General features: G+C 55.3%; 1 protein-coding gene across 3 annotated transcripts in view; it reads right to left on the bottom strand.

Annotated features, from left to right (window-relative positions):
* Positions 1–19,718, bottom strand: part of phf14 (PHD finger protein 14) — a 49,881-nt gene that overhangs the window by 18,346 nt on the left and 11,817 nt on the right. The window contains exons 7-17 of one of the 3 annotated variants that reach the window (XM_084696066.1): positions 19,520–19,657; positions 18,459–18,605; positions 18,005–18,275; positions 17,457–17,563; positions 16,311–16,406; positions 13,122–13,228; positions 12,594–12,725; positions 10,814–10,964; positions 6,488–6,547; positions 6,187–6,308; positions 3,160–5,219 (exon numbers count right to left, since the gene is read on the bottom strand). In XM_084696066.1, the coding sequence (XP_084552192.1) occupies positions 5,213–5,219; positions 6,187–6,308; positions 6,488–6,547; positions 10,814–10,964; positions 12,594–12,725; positions 13,122–13,228; positions 16,311–16,406; positions 17,457–17,563; positions 18,005–18,275; positions 18,459–18,605; positions 19,520–19,657 (1,338 nt within the window). In that variant the 3' untranslated portion in view covers positions 3,160–5,212. Of the gene's footprint in view, positions 1–3,159; positions 5,220–6,186; positions 6,309–6,487; positions 6,548–10,813; positions 10,965–12,593; positions 12,726–13,121; positions 13,229–16,310; positions 16,407–17,456; positions 17,564–18,004; positions 18,276–18,458; positions 18,606–19,519; positions 19,658–19,718 lie in introns of those variants that run through there. The other 2 variants (XM_084696064.1, XM_084696065.1) reach the window with 2 other exon arrangements.

Raw genomic sequence — 19,718 nt, 5'->3', positions numbered from 1 at the left:
GGGGATTGGAGGGGACTGAAGTCAAAGGGACGTGCTGAGGAGGGCTGTGGGCTGGCGCGCAGACGAGGATGAGTGAATGTTAATTGAATCATCAACCGTTCGATCAGCTCGAGGTTTGGAGTCAGATCACAGTGAAAGTGAAAGTCCTTGGGTTGAGTTATAATGGGATATTAGGGAGGAACAGAGGAATTAGAGCTGTCTAATTGTGACGCAGTCTGCGTAAGAGGTGGAGGGAGCCAACTACTTGTTGGTCGTCCAGCGAGGTGAGGTGACGCTGAGCTGTCCTAGACTTCAAATAGTGTGCTCTAGTCGAAAAAGGTCTCCTGGGTGCTGTTCCAAGGAATCTGTGATGCGTCCATGCAGCCAATCACGAGGGGCAGTGCTGCACCTACATCTGATAAGGAGGAAAAACACTTCCTCAATAGGCAGAATCGCAAAGAGATTAGTGGAGTGGCTTGTAATTAAATGTTGTTTACTTGTTTTCCGAGGCAGAATCTGCTTGCCAATTTTGATTAGAATTCGTGTGGATTAGCTAGAAGCACACAGGTTCCGAGTAGGCCTTAAAAAACTAAACAAAAATCTGTTCATTCTCTCTCGGCGTCAGGCGCACGCTATCCCTGCCTCACATGCACCGCCGCTGCCCCAAAGTATCGACCCGAGGATTCAGCATGTCCACATGGCCAACAAACGCCTCATGAAAACACGTTGAACCAGCCAGCAGGAGGGTGCGTCGCAGATCGCTTGCCAACCCGCTCTGAGGCCACATACAAGGGAGTCCAAGTATCGACAGACGGCTCGCGGCCTCCAAACTTCTTCTCGTCCGCCCGGTGGCTTGAGTGGTTGGCGGCCGAAACAAGGCGGGAGAATTTATCGCAAGAGGGCGGCGGAATGACCGAGGGAGGGGACCACGTGACAAGGATCAATACGGCACAAAGCACTCAGTCATTGACTTGGGTCCATGACAGAGTGTGCTGGTGGCTTTTTCTGCGAATCCTCTCTATGGGAAAGGAGTGGATTATCAGCCTTTCCTCACATCCCAGTCTTTGATTTACTGTTGGGGCGCTGCAACATTGTTAGAGAGCCATTGTTTTACAAGAGGGAGGAGGGGGTAATGAATGGGCAGCTGGAGCCATGTCCTGGAGTGAGACCCCTGCCATGGACACTGCCTTCATTAGCTCATTAGGACACAATTCACCCACCGCTGGGACGGGCCGGGTGGGGGAGGGGGGGCTGGTGGTGGTGGGCGGCCACACCTCACCTGGGAGAGCGTGAGGCTGCTGTTCCCCTAGTCTGCCAGCAGGGGGCCTCAGTGAACTAGGCTCTGGAGGGTGGCAGGCAGGCAGGCAGGCAGGCAGGCAGGCAGGCAGGCAGGCAGGCAGGCAGGCAGAGGTTTCGTCCCCTCCCCGCTCTGCTGGAGGTGCCTCCCTTCCTCCGCCCCTGACCCAAGCACAGCTCCGGTCCTCACTCCCGGCCCCGGCCAGCCTGGCACAGGCCCCCCCGACACACAGCAGCACAGGCAGCCTGCCGCACATCAACTCATCCCTGACTGCGTAGCATGTGCAGGGGAAAACCGAGCACTGATTAGGATGGCACCTCCGGCGTGGTCGCAGAGACGGGCGGAGGGGAGGGAGGGAGGAGGCCCTGCGCCGTCACTGATGAAAGGGAGGACGTGAGGAGGGGGAGAATGTCGGGCGGAGGAAGCGAGGAAGGAGCTGGTCGCATCCAGGAAGTAAGCCGAGCGGCCCCGCACTGCAGAGGGACCAGTGGGGATGGAACAGGCCTGGGGAGTAATAGATTGGAGTTGCTTGGCCAGTCTTCCCACACAGCCCGAGCGCCTGCACTCTCTCTCTCTCTCTTAACGGGGGGAGGAGGGGGGGGAGGGGGAGGGTAGAAGGGTGAAGTCAGCAAAAACAAAATACCGCCATTAAATCATTTCCCCCGGATCCCGTGTCAGGATCAGTAATGGGAAACGCACTCATCATCGGAAAGGTTACTGCTCTTCCAGAACCTCCCTCCTTCCATCCTCTGTCTTCCTCCATCTCCCTCTCCCTCTCTCTCTGTCTCCCTCAATCGTTGGCCCTGTCTCGTCCCGAGAAAAGATCCCAGCTGGAGCAGGGCTCTGTGTGTCCGCCTGCTCTCAGCAGGCCCCGGGCGGGACGCTGAGGGATGGGGGGCATTTACAGATCGCCACGCTGCGCTGGTTCCATCTCTCAGAGACCTGGGGGCGTGGGGGTGTCTCTCGCCCCAGCCTCTCTCCCTCTCTCTGACTGGCCCCAGCCTCTCTCCTTCTCTCTGACTGGCCCCAGCCTCTCTCCCTCTCTCTGACTGGCCCCAGCCTCTCTCCTTCTCTCTAACTGGCCGCAGCCTCTCTCCTTGTCTCTGACTGGCCCTAGCCTCTCTCCTTCTCTCTGACTGGCCCCAGCCTCTCTCCTTGTCTCTGACTGGCCCCAGCCCCAGCCTCTCTCCTTGTCTCTGACTGGCCCCAGCCCCAGCCTCTCTCCTTGTCTCTGACTGGCCCCGGCCCCAGCCTCTCTCCTTGTCTCTGACCGGCCTCTCTCCTTGTCTCTGACTGGCCCCGGCCTCTCTCCTTGTCTCTGACTGGCCCCGGCCCCAGCCTCTCTCCTTGTCTCTGACTGGCCCCTGCCCCGGCCCCAGCCTCTCTCTCTGTGTTCAGTGGAAGCAGGAGTGCTGGATGCATGGCAGCAGCCCTCCACAGTGCCAGACACACTAGCTATTTGTTATGCTGTTAACCAGATTGTCCCTGGAAGCCTCTCTATTCTCTATTCTCTCCTCCTCTTGGTGTATTTGGCTGCGTTTATGTGCGACCGTGTTAAAAGTGTGTGTGTGTGTGTGAGACAGGGACAGGGGAGGAATACGGAGAAAGGAACTTGAAGATAGTATGGTGTGAGAGACGTAGAAAGAGAGAAGGGGGAGGGGGGGTTATGCTAGTATCTGGGCTGAAATAAACAGATCATCCCTGTGCAGTGAGGGCCCATCCTCCACCCCCTCTCTCTTCCTGGGACGACCCAGAGACCGGGGGCTCTTCCCGGGTGATAAATCAGTGGTGACAGAGGGCGGCGGACGCACAACTGGACCGCCGCCACCGCCTTTCAGGAACAATTAATTTGCTTCGTTGACACTCATTTATCACTGCGGCAATAAGGTGAAAAAAGTCAAGAGTTTATTAGAGCTCACGTGATACTGGGAGTGAGGGGGGCCAGAGGCTTGGTGACCACACACACACACACACACACACACACGTTCTGTACACATGGGGGAGCAGTGACATTCACACAGTAACACAGTTATGTCTCACACAATATTAGTCTCAGAAACAATCACACGCAAAGCATGTCTGTAAACAAATATGTACCTCGGGAATAAATATGGGGTTCATAAACGAAAAAAAAGGTCAATTCCATTTACGACATAAAAAAAAGGCTTCAATGAGAATACTCAGGTATGTAGGCACATCAAAAGAACGAGCACAAGAGACAGTAGACCTCTTCAATAAATACTGTATACGGCGTACAGGAGACACATCAGCTATCAGGATTGAACACTCTAAGGGAACACATCACATATTGGTCGGTTAGGACCACGGCACAGACCTATAGGTTAAAACCAGCCATGCAGAGGGACAATGTCTGTAGTGTGCGCGAGAGAAGCAGGCTTTTTCTTCTTCCTTTTCCACGGCTGTGTATGGAGGGCTGCTGGAGGGGGGGAGGGGGTGACATGGCAAAGAGGAGCCAGGAGGGGGTGGGTGGGGGGGGGGTCAACCTACACAGCGACCTCTGCATCTCCTCAGGAGGACCGCTGGGATATGTGGCTGGGTTTTCCAGAAGACGCAAGCAGTGTCTGGAGCTCGGGGATGCTCCCAGAGGCCAGCCTGTGTGGGGCTCCGGGCCGGGCGGAGGAATGACAGCGGGGGCTTGAGGCTGGGATGAGGGGGGGGAGGAGGGGGATGAGGGGGCAGTGACACACGTCAGGAGGCCTGACAGGCCAGGAGGCAGCTGTAGTGCTGACAGCCTGTGACTTCGGGGCACGGGGGGCCCCGGAGACGAGGGCAAGGCTGCTACTGAGGAGGTGTCACGTCAACTGGCAAGTTACAAACACGCCGAAAAGGAGGACCTATTGTCGTAAAGCCCCTCGACATGGACACTCACACCAACATTAGAAGTAACTCTACTGCTACTTCCTTGCTACGACTGCACGTTACTACTAGTACCTGTGTAACTGTAACGTCGCTAGGCTACACACATGAAAACACCTGGGAGGACGGTTGCTATGGTACGCACGGAATGCTCTGGGGCTTCGCTGTTCCTACATATGATACAGTATTTCGTCTTTTCCATCTACTCTAGAAAGTTCTACGGCACGCCACAACACTGGGAGACTAGAGCTGAAGTTCAAGTGCATCTGCAATTAAAGGCATTCACGCTGGAAACACAGGGTGATTGGGGCCCAGATGACTTTAGTCAATACCACTGATTGGAGGGGATGATAAGTTGCGGGGGAGGTCAAAGGAGCGCCGCCGGCGCGGGGAATGAGAAAGAGACAGAGACAGCCGGGCAGAGGAGGGACTCGGGGCCGCAGGGCAGCGTGGAGATGACTCCCAATGAAGGAGAGATGGAGCGATGACTACAGAGACAGACCACCTTCACTGGAGAGACACTGAGAGACAGGGGAGTAGGAGGAGGGTGAGGGACAGAGAGACATAGACAGTGAGAGAGGGAGAGAAGAGAGAGAGAGAGAGAGAGAGGGAGGGTGGGAGAGGGAAAAAAAAAGAGGCAGAGAGAGAGCCAGGATGAGGGATAAGAGGGCACATTGGCGTAGTGTCTGACCGGAGCTAAACTCAGGAAGGGATCTTGTGTCGGGAATCTTCCCAAAGTCTGCAGTCCACAGGGAGAGTACGGTCACAATCCCATAACCAAGCCCCCGTCCACTCAACAGAAAGTTCAAATGGGTTTGGACTCCTCGGGTTCATCGCGCGCTCTCTCTTCTCTCCCTCAAGTGTCATTGGACAGCCGCGGGTCAGGTGTCCATCGGGGGTGGGGGTGCGGGGTGGGGTACTTCCTGCCCCCCGTCCCCCCCCACCCTGCCATCCTTCCAACGCCTGAATTAGCCTCTCTCTGTGTCTAAGGTCATCTGTCCCGAGTGTGTTAGGGGGGGGGGAGGGGAGGGGGGCTGGCTGAGCTGGCTGCCCCGGCTCTCACAACCTGTGCAACGCAAAGATAGAAAGAGTCAGGGCAGCACACCTCACAGCCTGACCGCCACACTGTCACCCTGCAACACTGGCTCGTCACATCGGGCCTAGGGCCCACTACAGCTAAACACCACCACCACAAAAACACACGCGTAACCACAGCTGGCTGACATCTACTGTAGCTGGTGTATTTCAGCCTCCCCCCCCCCCCCCTTGCAAGTCTAGATCATTCTAAACCAACAACACATGAAGGTAAAACGAGCCAGTGACAGTTTGCAAACCACAAGGAAACAAATATGTGCATTTGCTTCAACACTGTTTAGTCCACAGTTGAGGCCACGATATCACAGGTTATAAATGATCAGTTATTACCGTGAATGAATGAACGCGGGGAGGTTGGGATCGGGCGAGAGGATGCAGTGATGTCACAGGTAGGTCTTGTTAAAGGTGCGAGTCACCCGAGAGGACCAAAATATCCAGCGTATCCATTACGTCTTAATGAACTGGCCAAATGTATGTGGCAGCTCAATAGAGGTGGCCTGGGAAGTGGCTACCCCCCCCCCCCTCCCCTCCCCCCCTCTGCAGAGGGAAGGCGGCCACAGCCTAATGAAGACTGAACTTTAATCATCAGGAGGATATGGTGGTGGCCCCTCCCCCCCATGTCCCAAGTTCTCCCCCCTTGGCCAAGTGCAAACACACACAGCATTCTAGCCCCTCTTATACAGAGATCACGCAACACTGCCCCCAGGAAGACCTGCTGTGTGTGGTCCCGCCATGCCAGCTCTCTCTTTTACACAGAAGTGGATTGGGCTCTGTGACTACCTCTGCCGCCGGCTTAATGCCGGCACAACGACGACCCCCCCATTCCACGTATGTCTGATCTACACAGAACAGGGAGGCGGTGAAGAGGCGGGACATTCCTGCCTTGAACAGGCTGTGTAAGAGCCGCGTCCCCCCGTCCCCGGCATGTGGTCACTCACCTCACTAGGTTCTCGTTATCGCCCGGTCCCTGGCAGGTGGCGCAGTCGGTCCTGGTGTCGTCGGCCTTGGGTTTCTTCTGCAGGGCAGCCTGACGCTGGCGACGCTCCCGCTGGGGCGGTTCCTATGGAAACAGGGAGGGTTAGAACGGTCGTCGTGGGTGTTGGCGTGGGTGGGTGGGTGTGGAGGGGGGCAGTGGGCATGTCAAGACCGTGATGGCAGGAGAACAAGGTAACATTTTCCCCTGAGGTGGATGTGATCGGCGAAGGAGAGGGTGGGAATGTTGGTGACGAGGATCTGTACCTCAGTCTTGTCATCATCTTCACAGACGGACACTCTCTTCCGCTTCTGTCCTCTGGTTCTCTGTGGAACACACAACCTCGTCACTCTTTCACCCCAGACCCAGGGAGGTGTGTGTGTGTGTGTGTGTGTGTGGGGGGCTCTGGGGGGTTGAGCCCTGCCCTTTCTCAAAAAATGTTTTAAGTGCCCCTCTCAACATCAGTTCATAAACAATGATATGATGTAAAACGCATTTGAAATGATTTGATTTCAAATTCAAGGGGCGCACAAAACAGCAGCAAATGAATCACAAGAAAGTCTGAGAATTTGCACATTGATTTGTCCGACTCGAGTCTGCCGTCACGATCGTCTCAGTGTCATGTTGTAATGACGTGTCCTACTTCAACAGGCAGACAGAGAGAGAGGGAACATGTTGGGAAGTACGAGCTCCAGGTCTGACTGGCTGCAGCTTGGGACACAGCCTGACATTCCTATTGACAGAGAGGAAGTCATCCACATCTCTGAACAGATGGTTCCCAACAGAGAGTTACAACTTGGAGACTTAAGAGCCAGTTCAGGAAGCGGTGCTGCAGTTTTATGGGAATCAAATTGCTGCTGCCAAATGTAAATGCAATTGTGAAACTAACTAACTTTATTGACTTTACAGTAAGTGACATGTGGGTGTGTTGCTACATTTGCGGATGGTAATACTGTTGTTTTAAGCACGTTATGGTCTCATTCACTTATGTGACATCATTGTATTCATTAGAAGTGGGACAATCCCTTCATGACTGTCTGGTCCCAGTCCAAACGCTCGTGTTCCAACAGAGAGTGGACCTGCACATGTACTGAGCAGTGAGACCATGGGCTTCTCCTGGGCCTGCTCTGGATGAATCCCATCCCTCATGCTGGGCCCAGCTGGTCCTATTCCTAGGAGGTGAGCTGTCTTTGTCCACAACCCAACAGACCCTTCAGACTGATGGGCAGGCAGGTGGACGGAGGAGGGCCACTCCAGCAGCAGGGCATGCTGATGGACTCGACTGGATTGGTGAACATGCCAGGAAACCAAGGAGATGGGAGATTCAAGGAGAGTACAGGTCCTCATCCCAGACACACATTCTCTCTCTCTCTCTCTCTCTCTCTCTGTCTCTCTCTCTCTCACGCACACACACACGCACACACACACACACACACGCACACACACACATACCCACCCACACACACAGGTTCCGTTGTCAACATGCTTCAAGAGGTCCAAGCTGAAGCCCTGAACGACCTACCAGAGGCAGGTTTGGAGGTGCGTCTGAGGGAGTTGGGATATAACACACTAGACAACACAAGTCCCTGACGGCCTTTTTTGGTTCGTGTTTTAAGGGGGAGTAGGGGAATGGTCAACATATTTAAACAGATTGGGAAAACAATTCCATCTGTCGCCTTTGGCTCACCACCACTTGGCCAGATGGAACACTTATTATTATAAACGCTAACTGCAAGAACAGTGCCAAATGGCTCTGGAAGACCTTCGTCACTTCCTTCAAAACAGCTCCACCAAACAAAGGGAGGACTTTTATTACATTATTTCTTCATTACTGCAGATTCTATTTGGGTAATCTATTAAAGGCCAGGAAAATATCAACACAGATCTATATTAGAGCTCAATGCTATGCAAACTCAAGTGAAACACACACACACACACACCTAATCACAAGCTCAGCACAGGTGAGAAAATTACATTTAAACCTGTGCAGAATCAATCTTTTAATTAAGTACACCATTGCATCTTTAACAACCATGAATCATTTCACATTGGACTGGAATAATTAACGGAGCATAGGCCCTAGCAGTAACTAGATGGAGCAACTTAATTCTCATGACTCTCAGTAGACTAATGACATCATGTTCATATGGGAGCCTCCACTCAGATTGCCCAGAAGTGTTGCAGGGGGAGTGCCGAGTGTGTATTGATCTAGATTGTTGCTGATTAGGATGTACTAGGTTATTTTAGTCGCAACAAGTCACTGTATAGATTATATATTAGATGTCTGGAAATATAAACCAAATATTTCAGGAGTACTAGTCTGATTTCGAGGTGATCCTTGAGCAGGTTTCACACACTGGAGGGACATAACAAAGACATGAGATGTCCATGTTTCATGTGACCCTTGGCCATGTCACCCCAGAGCATGGTACCCCCCACACACACGCACAGAAGAAACACACATACACAGAGAGAGAGAGGGAGAGAGAGGCCGGCGGGAGGTCGATTAACTAACCCTGATAAAGTGGAACAGGGCTTTAGAGCAGAGCCAGCGAGGGCGCCCTGGTAAAAGCATTAAAAATGCAAAACAGGGCCCTTTCAGCGCCTGCCACGGTGCGCCTTGCATTTGAAGATAAATGCTGCATTGAAGCTGGTGGACCAGGGCGGACGAGGCAGAGAGAGAAATCAGAAAAGCCGCTTAATCCCTCTGGTACTCCAGCAGGGTCCTCTGCAGACTGGCGGGCAGGAGGGAGCTGACGGAGAAAACACATGAACCCAGACGAGGCCTGCTGCTGCTCCTCTGGCACACACACACGTGCACGCACACGGGCACACGAACACGCCTCGAGACAGCACGTCTTTAGGGCTATTTTATTTCATTTTTCATATATATATATATATATATATATATATATATATATATATATGTGTGAAAAGGAAAAGAGATTAACTGTTTTTTTTTTATATGTGTCATTTCTATTGAGGAAGTCCTATTCTCTGTCAGGAGCAGCGAGAGCGCACGGAGGACTAGGGCTCCCCAGAAGAGCTGAGGGGGCTGGGGGAGAGGAGGAGGCTGGGGGAGAGGAGGGGGCTGGGGGAGAGGAGGGGGCTGGGGGTGGGGGCTGGGGGAGAGGAGGGGGCTGGGGGAGAGGAGGAGGCTGGGGGTGAGGAGGGGGCTGGGGGAGAGGAGGAGGCTGGGGGAGAGGAGGAGGCTGGGGGAGAGGAGGGGGCTGGGGGTGAGGAGGAGGTTGGGGGTGAGGAGGGGGCTGGGGGAGAGGAGGAGGCTGGGGGTGAGGAGGGGGCTGGGGGAGTGGAGGAGGCTGGGGGTGAGGAGGGGGCTGGGGGAGAGGAGGAGGCTGGGGGTGAGGAGGGGGCTGGGGGAGAGGAGGGGGCTGGGGGTGAGGAGGGGGCTGGGGGTGAGGAGGGGGCTGGGGGAGAGGAGAGGGCTGGGGGAGAGGAGGAGGCTGGGGGTGAGGAGGGGGCTGGGGGAGAGGAGGGGGCTGGGGGTGAGGAGGGGGCTGGGGGAGAGGAGGAGGCTGGGGGTGAGGAGGAGGCTGGGGGAGAGGAGGAGGGTGGGGGTGAGGAGGAGGCTGGGGGTGAGGAGGGGGCTGGGGGTAAGGAGGGGGCTGGGGGAGAGGAGGGGGCTGGGGGTGAGGAGGGGGCTGGGGGTGAGGAGGGGGCTGGGGGTGAGGAGGGGGCTGGGGGAGAGGAGGGGGCTGGGAGTTATTGACAGTGTCTTAATACAAAAGAGGGCGCAAAAGACACACACCAAAAAAAAAGAGAGAGAGAGCAGGCTGTCGGAGCACCCTCCCCCCACACACACCACCCCCCCCCCCCTCCCTCCGAGATGAGTATCGGGCGTTCCTTGAGGGAGGAGGGCTGGGCGGCTAGGCGGGAGTATCGCAGGATCAGGGGTATGGAGGGGACAGATAAGTGGGATCCATGAGGACAGACACGGCGGCGTCCCTATCTCGCTCTGCTCCTCCCAGCTGACAGACAGCCCAGCAGCTCACACGCCACGGGGCTCCTGGATGGGCCCGGCACGCGCAGGCTTACCCGGCAACAGCGGATTAACCGAGCCTCGCCACACCATAACACACACACACAGGCTTTTATCCTGTTACGTTGTAGGAGACGAGGTTGCGGTCGCTTCTTCCGTCTTCAATTCTCCATTCGGCTGTCTCAGTGGAACGTCACGTCCACAGCGCTCCCAGCTCCACTCTCAGACACATGACATCATCAAACGGTCACAACTTGTGGTTCTGGGCCCCTAGGTGTTGTTGGTTTGGTTGTCTAGTGGCCACGCTGTGACCTTGTCTGGAAGGCTGGTCACCTCTCTGAAGACTCGTGAGTCGAACGATGGCTCGGGTCAATGCTTTCTAATCAGCACAGATCGATCACTTACTCTGATTTCTTAGGCTAAGTCTAAATTAGTGAGCCGACTGTCAATTTCAAGTGTTGAAAAGATTACAAAAAAGGACAATGTCGACTGTTCTCTAACTCCACCAGAGTGACCATGCTGTGAGTGAGGAGCAGCTTGGTGATGAGTGTGGGTAGCGCTGCGGTGTGTCGATACACACCGTGCCTCTCACCTGCAGTTTCTTGGGCTCTGGAGAAAGGTCCTGAGGGATGAATTTGATTGGCCCTTTAATCTGCCTCCTGGACCTCTTGGTGCCGTCTGGTAGCGTCTCCATGGCTATGTCGGCTTCGTCGCTGCTGGCCTGGTCACACTCGGAACATTGCCTGGGGAGAATGAGACGGAGAGAGAGGGAGAAAGAGAGGAAGAGAGAGAGACAGACAAAGAGAGAGGGAGAGAGAGAAGGAGAGAGAGAGAGAGAGAGAGAGAGAGAGGGAGAAAGAGAGAGAGAGAGAAGGAGAGAGAGAGAGAGAGAGAGAGAGAAGGAGAGAGATGGAGGGAGGGAGAAAGAGAGGAAGAGAGACAGACAGAGAGACAGACAGAGAGAGAAGGAGAGAGAGAGAGAGAGAGAGAGAGAGAGAGAGAGAGGACACTGTCAGCTTCAGAAGCCCCCCCGACACGGTGAGAACATCTCAAACCTGGAGCCCGGCTTCTCCTGAGAGGTGTCCTAGCATATGTCTTCGAATCAAAATACGACTGACTGACACGACGCACCTCGTATCTGTACGAAACCTAACGCGGTCTTTAGCTTGCTCGATACAGGCAGGCGAGTGGGCCTGTTCGGACAGGTGTGTTCACAGTCAAAGTCAAGTGCACCGAGTGAACTTGGGTGTCCTCTGTGTGTCTGTGTTTGTTACAGGACGTGCACCTTGCTGCCCGGGTGCATTCTGGGCATGTGCATCCCTGGAATTAGGTATGACTTGGCCACCACACAATTCTATCTTTCAAACGCTGTCTCATTTTCACCCGGTGAAGCAGAACGGCATCCCGCTTTTTTAATTCATGGATTAAATGAATGACTCCAATCACTAGCAAAGACTTGGCTGTGCCACACAAACATGTACACACACGCATACACACACACACACACACACACACACACACACACAGCAAAAAACTCTATCAAGTTGCTCACTAAGTGGCAGAAACAACACAATTCCTTCCATAGAGAAATAAGCACAAAGTAACTGTACAGCTCCTGACATGGAAATCATGCTGTGAGAGAATGTATTTATGTGAGTGTGTGTGTAGGCCTATATGTGTGTGTGTGTGGGTGTGTGTATTGCATGTTTCCCTTCTCTGCGCCAAGCTGAAATGTCACACTTAATGTGAGCAAATCACGGGTGAACAGCAATGTGTCTTCCTCTGTATGTGAACAACAACGTGCTCTTTTCATCCACGTGCCAAACAGACAGGGAGGCATGGGGCTCACTGATACACTGTGTGTGTGTGTGTGTGTGTCAGTCAGTTCACCTCCCTACTCTGGTCCAGGTGTCTGGGTATGTAACACACTCTTCTCCTTCCTCCTTCCCTCCCTTCCACTCTTTCCCTCTCTTCTCGTTATTCTCTCTCTCTCTCTCTCTCTCTCTCTCTCTCTCTCTCTCTCTCTCTCTCTCTCTCTCTCTCTCTCTCTCTCTCTCTCTCTCTCTCTCTCTCTCTCTCTCTCTGTCGCCCTCTCTCCCTCTCCCTCTAATGTGTGCTCCTGGTGCGTGGCTAGTCTCCCTCCCTCCCTCCCTCTCTCTCTCTAATGTGTGCTCCTGGTGCATGGCTAGTCTCCCTCCCTCCCTCCGTCTCTCTCTCTCTCTCTCTCTCTCTCCCTCTCTCTCTCTCTCTAATGTGTGCTCCTGGTGAGTGGCTAGTCTCCCTCCCTCCCTCCCTCTCTCCCTCTCCCTCTCCCTCTCTCTCTAATGTGTGCTCCTGGTGCGTGGCTAGTCTCCCCTCTCCCTGTGTCTCACCAGTAGCTGTTCTTGGTCTTCTTGGGCATGCGTGTGAGTGGTGGTTCCAGGCATCCCAGGTGGTAGTACAGCTTGCAGGTGTCACACAGCAGCAACAGGTGCTGGTCCTGGTTCTTCTTACAGATCCCACAGCTGCACTCACACACACACACACACACACACACACACGCCCGTGCACACACAGACAAGCGCGCACACACGTGAAAATAGGCACAGCACAGGTGCACCCGAGAGCAGACGCAAACAAACAAACAAACAAACAAACACACACACACACACACACACACTCACACACCCACCACGGTGAATCCAAACACAACTCGGAGAGAAGATCCGAGAAACGACAACTCCTTTGAAAAAACATCCTCCGATAAAAGCACAGCATATGCCATCAAACCCTTGGTGAATACCCTACCCCCCCCCCCCCCTCCCCAAGGAACAATGGGGTCAAACAATTCAACCCGGCCCGAGGGGAGTTGCCATCAATCTTGGCGGTGTGTTTCCCCTGGCCCCCTGGGCTGCTGTTACCTGTAGAGGATGTCTGGGAGGTTGGCACACTTCCCCGAGGCTCCTCCCTCCCTCCTGCTCGGCCTCCTCTCCTTCGGGGCTCTCAGAACAGCTGGAGAGTTCAGTTTCTGTCGCAGAAAAAAAACACACACCAACCCCTCAAAAACACACACACACACACCCGCGAAACGGCTGCCTTCACTTCAGCGCGCCTGGTGGGAGTTGCTGTTCCAACTTTTGTTCCCCCCCCTCGCAGACGCGTGCGGCTGTTGAAGGACAGGCGTGCCGTGGGGGCGAGAGAGGCAGCCTGTGGGGGTGTTGGCGGAGAGAGAGTCCGTACGCGGGCCCCCTGCCCAGCATGGTGGCCGCGTCGCTGCTGTCCAGGTTAATTAGAAAACTTATCTGGTATCTGGTAGGGCCCGTCGCCGCCGCCACCACCAAACAGACAGCCTTCTCCCGGGGGCGTCTCTAATCTGAGCGCGCTCAGTCTGGCCCCGCAGCGTGCAGCGCTGGTCATCACGGTGGGGGGGAGGGGGGGGGGGGGCGGAGAGGCGGAGAGGCGGAGGCCAGGGCGGCAGGGCTGGGGGGAGCTACGGGGCAGGGGGGTTATCTCCTAATAGTGGACCACAGTTGTCTGCCTCCCCCCAGTGGGAAACAAGCCCCCTTTACTGATACGGACAACCCTCACATCGGCCTGCTGGACCTATCAGAGCTGCGGGGGGGGGGGGGGGGGCGGGAGCCAGGGAGAGGGGGGTTTGAAGGTATTTGGCTAAAAATAAAGGTGCCAGCCCCGGGCCATCTGGCGTGTTCAGAGTGGCAGCCAGATGGAGCGCGGTCGCCGCGGGGGACGGACACGACGGCATTGTGGGAGCGGGGGGGGGGGGGTCTGTGGCGGGGCCTCCCAGGGTCTCTGTCTGAGGCGCCCCTCCAAAGAGGAGCGTTCTGCATGCTCGCCTACATGCATAAACGACGTGAGCGGCAGCCCATTGGAACACTGCTGTAGGTGTCCATGCATTCCAGTCAGGTAGCGCTTCCTGCTGGGTCCGCGGGCCTGCTGGGTTCGACTCGTCCAGTTCCAAGTGCCGGTACTCGAGTAGGGAGGGTGTTGTTGTTCCTCTGGTAAATCATGCGCGGACGCAAACGTGGACCCCGGCTCCGAGGGAGGGATGCGGGGGCTCCCTTTGGGAACATCAATAATTTGTGGTAATGTACGTGGCGGAATGACAAATCGGAAATGAAAATGTCGCAGATAGATGACACAAAAGCGAACGGCGCCTTGACTGATGTTGCTACTTAAACTGCGCACGTTTCTAATTACGTGATTGATGACGGTCATTGCGGATTCTCCGGCGTTCCCGCTCGTCTCCTCGCCCTCTCTCCTCCTCCTGCCTCTTCCTCCTCCTGCCTCCTCCCCCTTCTGCCTCCTCCTCCTCCTGCCTCCTCCTCCTCCTGCCTCCTCCCCCTCCTGCCTCCTCCCCCTCCTGCCTCTTCCTCCTCCTGCCTCCTCCCCCTCCTGCCTCCTCCCCCTCCTGCCTCTTCCTCCTCCTGCCTCCTCCCCCTCCTGCCTCCTCCCCCTCCTGCCTCCTCCCCCTCCTGCCTCCTCCCCCTCCTGCCTCGCTCCCTGCCTCTGGTCCTTCTCTACCATCTATCTGCAGGGGCCCACGCTCCGACAAACACGACTGTCAATTAATCAAGCATCTTATACATTCTCTCAACGGCTTACGTCAATGCTTTTCTAAAGGACTGAGTACATCTACTCCCCCCAGTGGGCTGGTCCTCGTATTCCCAGTCTACTCCGTGTCTCCAGCCAGTGCCTGGACTCCCCCCAGTGGGCTGGTCCTCGTATTCCCAGTCTACTCCGTGTCTCCAGCCAGTGCCTGGACTCCTCCCAGGGGGCGAGGCCCCCCCGGGGAGCCTGGCCTGGTAACACTGCTGACCTGGTGAGTGTGGGAGGCCACAAGGAGCTCTGAGCTCCCTGGATAGAAGTGGGCCGGGGGTTCAGGACCAGGGAGGCGTCACTGCAGGGTGAGGGCTGGGGGCTGGGGTGGAGCTGGCCCTGGGGCCGTGAGGTGGAGACCCCCCACCCTTGGTGACCCTGGTGGGCCACCCTGCACACCTCCCTGCTCCTCACTGACACCCCCGCTGTGCTCTGCTCTGTCCAGGCACACATCACACAGGCCCTCCCTCGGACCGCATGCACTGGATATGTGTGTGTGTGTGTGCGTGTAACAGAGAGAGAGAGAGAACTGGAGAGGGATAGAGACAAAAGTGAGAGAAAGATGGAAGAGAGAAAGGAAGAGAGAGAAACATTGGACTTATATATATATGTGTAACTTGTTTTCTGTAGCTTTCTGTCAAGGCGCCAGCTCTCATTCTCACCTCATCACAGCACGAGACACACACATGCAGGGGGCAGACACACACACACACACACACACACACAGACACACACACGCAGGCATCTGACAGAGCGCTGAGTGACTGTGTTATGATGGTGTTACAATACACAGACTGTTTCCTACTGAAAGTCCTTCTGGTAAAGAGCTCTCAAGCAACACTTCTGCTGATTTCTCTAGATATTCCGTTTAAATAGAGATAACATTGATTCCAACACTTCATCAATATTGTCTGAGAGCATTTTTTTCCCCCCGTGTTCGCAAACACAGGCATGTTGAGACCTGACTCAAACGGACCCGCAACGCTTGTTTACGGCTTCATCTTATGCTGAATAATTCACACAGCTGCTAAGTGTGAACATGTTCCACTGGTTGGCTGACAGTCGGCTCTTCAGAGCCGCCCTGCTATACTTTAAACAAAGAGAGGCGTTGCTGAGGGTTCTCGGGCTCCGCGCAGTTGCCATGGCAGCGGACAGCTTTTACCTCGGGAACCAGGTTTGCTTTCATGGCAAATGACAGGTCAATCAGTTAGTGCAAATGAAAAGTTTTTTTTTTTTTTTTTTTTTTTTACAAATAGGGGAGGTTTTTATGGCGCAACCAAATGACCCAACAGGGGCCCTTGTCAGTCGCTACTGACAATCTCAATTCCTTCATGGAAGCATTACGGAGTATGGAGGGCTGGTGGGGAAGGCATGGGGCTGGGTCTTCTGCCCTAACCTGGTAAGCAGCTCTGGGGCTCAGAGCCGACTGGGCAGGGGGACGGGAGGGCAGGGGGAGAGGAGGGGGAGAGAGGAGGAGGGGGAGGACAGCTTACCTGGCCTAGCATGCCTCCCAGTAAGGACCACAACACCTGGCCCTGGCTCCTCAGGTCTCCGTTGACGCCCTGCAGGTCCTCCAGAGTCTCACAGAGCTGTGTGGGGGAGAGAGAGGAAGGGGAGAGGGAGAGTGAGGGGAGGGGCACAGAGACAGAGAGAGGGGAGAGAGAGTGAGAGCGGGAGGGAGAGGGGGGGGGGAAAAGAGAAAGGGAGCGCACACACCCACCCCCAGGTCCCCCCACTTAGCAGCCCTTTTGTTCTCCCACTTACACACCCGCAACATCAAGAGGACCCACTTTACGGCCACGTGAAAAGCCCAGCGCTTGGCATTTCTGGATCAGAGGAGCCCCTCAGACGGCAGATAAGAGCTGCGGAGCTCTGTCCCGGCCCGCGGGGAGGGAGCCCAGACTGGAGGTGAACCGTCCTCCGCACATCCGGATGGCTAACCCAGTCCACCCCAACGCCCAACACTCGGGGCTTTACTTTATCAGGGCGGCCAGGAGACGGGGCGGAAGACAAACGTTTCCACACGCTCCTCCTAATCTGAGAGAGATGAGCCCTCACCTCCCTCTTTATCCCTCTCTCTCTCCCTCTCTCTCTCCCTCTCTCTCTCCCTCTCCCTCTCACGCTGAGAGACCTTGGCAGTTTTTTTTAATGATTATTTTTTATTATAAATGTATCAGTCGCAGTGAAACTTCGAACAGCCATTCCTCTCCTAGCGTCCCCAAGGCCGGGGCTGTGTAAAAGCAAGTGGAGCGGGCGCAATTAGCAACACACACTCCATTAATAACGCTTTAATACGAGCGTCCCGAGACTGAACGCAACATTAACTCTTCTGACTGTCGCTCCTCCGCTTTGGCGCCGCCCCCCCCTCGCCGTGGCCGTCGGAGCGGCCCGCGCGCCCGCCACCGAGGTCACACACTGGGGGAGGAGGATTGACCTGTCTCTCAAACCTTTCCCCCTTCCAAAAAGACCACTTTTCTCTGGGAGCGGTACAGGGGGGGGTTCATGACTGTCTTGCATATTCATGATCCCAAACAAGCAGGCCCTGTCAGAGGGTGAAGCGGTGCGTTCACAACACACAGGGTTGGGGGGTGGTTGGGGGGGATCTGGGTGCGTGGGTGTGCGTGCGTGCTGCCACTGACCTTGTTGTAGTCCACGTGCAGCTTCTCCTGCTCGCTCTCCAGCTTGTCTTTCAGGCTCTTCTGCTCCGAGATGTTGTCCTGGATCTGGATCATGCGCATGTTCCTCTCTGCATAGCAATGGGCCCACAAATCAATAACACGATCCTAATCTATATTGAGGAGGAGGAGGTCTGAGAGAGTGTTCTGATGGCAGATAGGCCCGTTCTGCCGGGGGGGGGGGGGGGGGGCGGGGCTAATGGAGTGTGTTTTCAAGGTTACCGGCGGGCCAGTCGTCTCCCCACCACATCTGGCATCATCATTATTCATTTGGGGGAGAAAATGCCTTGACGCAAGGCTACATGCTGAGAGCCCACATATGTCTGGCACATCCCCTCCCTCAGCTCTCTGAAGAGGCTGGAGGGAGGAACTCCATAAAAAGCCGGTGAGACAAGAACAGATTCCTACGCGGCTCAAAAGGGTGGCTCTTTATGAAAAGGCCCTTTTCTGTGATCTTTGACGACAGCCACGTTACATATTTTGATATCAACCAAGGCGGGAGCCTCCCTTACCCAGGTAGTAGTTGACAAAGTCGGCGGTCAGCGCGGGCTGCTTGTGCTTCCGGCGGCCGTCCACACTGGCGCTGATGTCGGAGGTGTCCACCGGGAAGATGTCCGTGCTGATGCCCATCAGCTCGGCCTTCCTCATCAGCTTCCTGATGGCCGAGGCGCTGGAGGTCAGGGGCCGGGGCAGCTTCTCGCGGGGGACCCAGGCCTGCGGCCGCGTGTTCCGCGACAGCTCCGCCTTGGCCCGGTACTGCTCCAGGCGCGTGGTGATGCGGGCCTGCGGAAGGACAGATCCCCGCAGCGACACATCTTAAAACGGGGACTCCGCAAACCTCGGCGCCCTCGGGTCCAGTCGCGGTGGGATTCACGACGGAGGGTGACTTTACCGTCCTCCTTTTTTTGCGGAGATGATCTAGAACCTAACTAACAGACTGGGCGGATGGCAGGCGTGACCTCTGACCTGTGCCTCGGGCGCCAGCTGCTTCTCACGCTCCTGCAGTGACACCTTACAGTACGACTGGAGCGCCAGGTAATTCTTCCTCTTCCACTTCCTGTCGAAGCGGTCCGCGTGCTGCTTGCAGTAGGCGAAGAAAGGGTCGGCGATGTCCTGGAATCAAAGAGACATCAAAGAGACATGTCCAAACATGGGCCGCTATTTTGAAACGATGCCTTGGAATGCAACCTGCACTTGCGCCACAAGTACGAGAGTCATTTCATGGTAGAGATGCTATTAGAGGCTAGATGATATTTCTGTACACAAAATGTCATTCCTTTCTGGGAAACAATTATGGGAACAAACCTGGACTTAAAATAAACTGTCATGTAAAAACTGAATAAAAATCAGGATGAGGGGCCAAGGCAAGCCTTCATTTCCTGCTTCCAAATGACTGGTCACTGGTCCAATGACATTCTAGCAGGGTCTTTCTACATTCCTTTTCTTCTACCACACAGTCCAGAGTAAGAAAAAACACACAAAAAGGCACAGCCATTTCCAAGCTCCTGGCTCCCCCAGAACCGTTTAGGCTTAAGGTGCTAGGGGGGATGCTATCAGCGTTCTTACCTGTTGATAGGGGCCTTTTGCACAGCTGACTGGATTAAGTGGATTTCGGTGAGAAGGCACTTTTCTGGGCCCGTTTATCAGGGCCAGCGATAGCGTCTTTGTGCCGTCAAAATAAGTGACGCGGGGCGCATGCCTGAGCTACAGCACAGACATGCCGTGAATACTCAACACATCACACCTCTACTGGCCCCATGGGCGCCCCACATGGTTTCAATGATTATTTTAATATCAATCTCTTGGACCAAGAAGCCACTGAAATAACACCTTAGTCTATAGACAAGGAGAAGCAGATCATCGAGTCTGAAAATGCGTTCCATGGATTGGTCAATAGCAGGATGTACCGCGGGGACACCATGCCAAGCTCCCCACGTTCCCAAGGAGAATTCCTTGCCCAACAAACCACGGCTCCAGAGCCAAACGGTGGGTCTCGTGACTCGTGTGTCCCCGGCCCCGCGTCTCACCTCCTCCGCCGCGGCCTCCGACAGCAGCCCCTCCCGCTGGGCGCACGTCACGTGGAAGTAGGAGCGGCACATGCCCGCGTCACAGCTGATGCACACCCCGGTGCGGGCGAAACGCGCGTCCTCACAGAAGCTGCACTCCTAGACCGCGGAGAGGAAACGCCACGGAAGTCAGCGATGGGGAGGAAAAGGTGACCATTTG

The sequence above is a fragment of the Hypomesus nipponensis genome, chromosome 4, assembly GCF_054491055.1.
Source record: "Hypomesus nipponensis isolate SF chromosome 4, ASM5449105v1, whole genome shotgun sequence".
NCBI lineage: Eukaryota > Metazoa > Chordata > Actinopteri > Osmeriformes > Osmeridae > Hypomesus > Hypomesus nipponensis.
The sequence above is the reverse complement of the archived record's forward strand: the minus strand, read 5'-3'. Positions and strand labels throughout refer to the sequence as shown.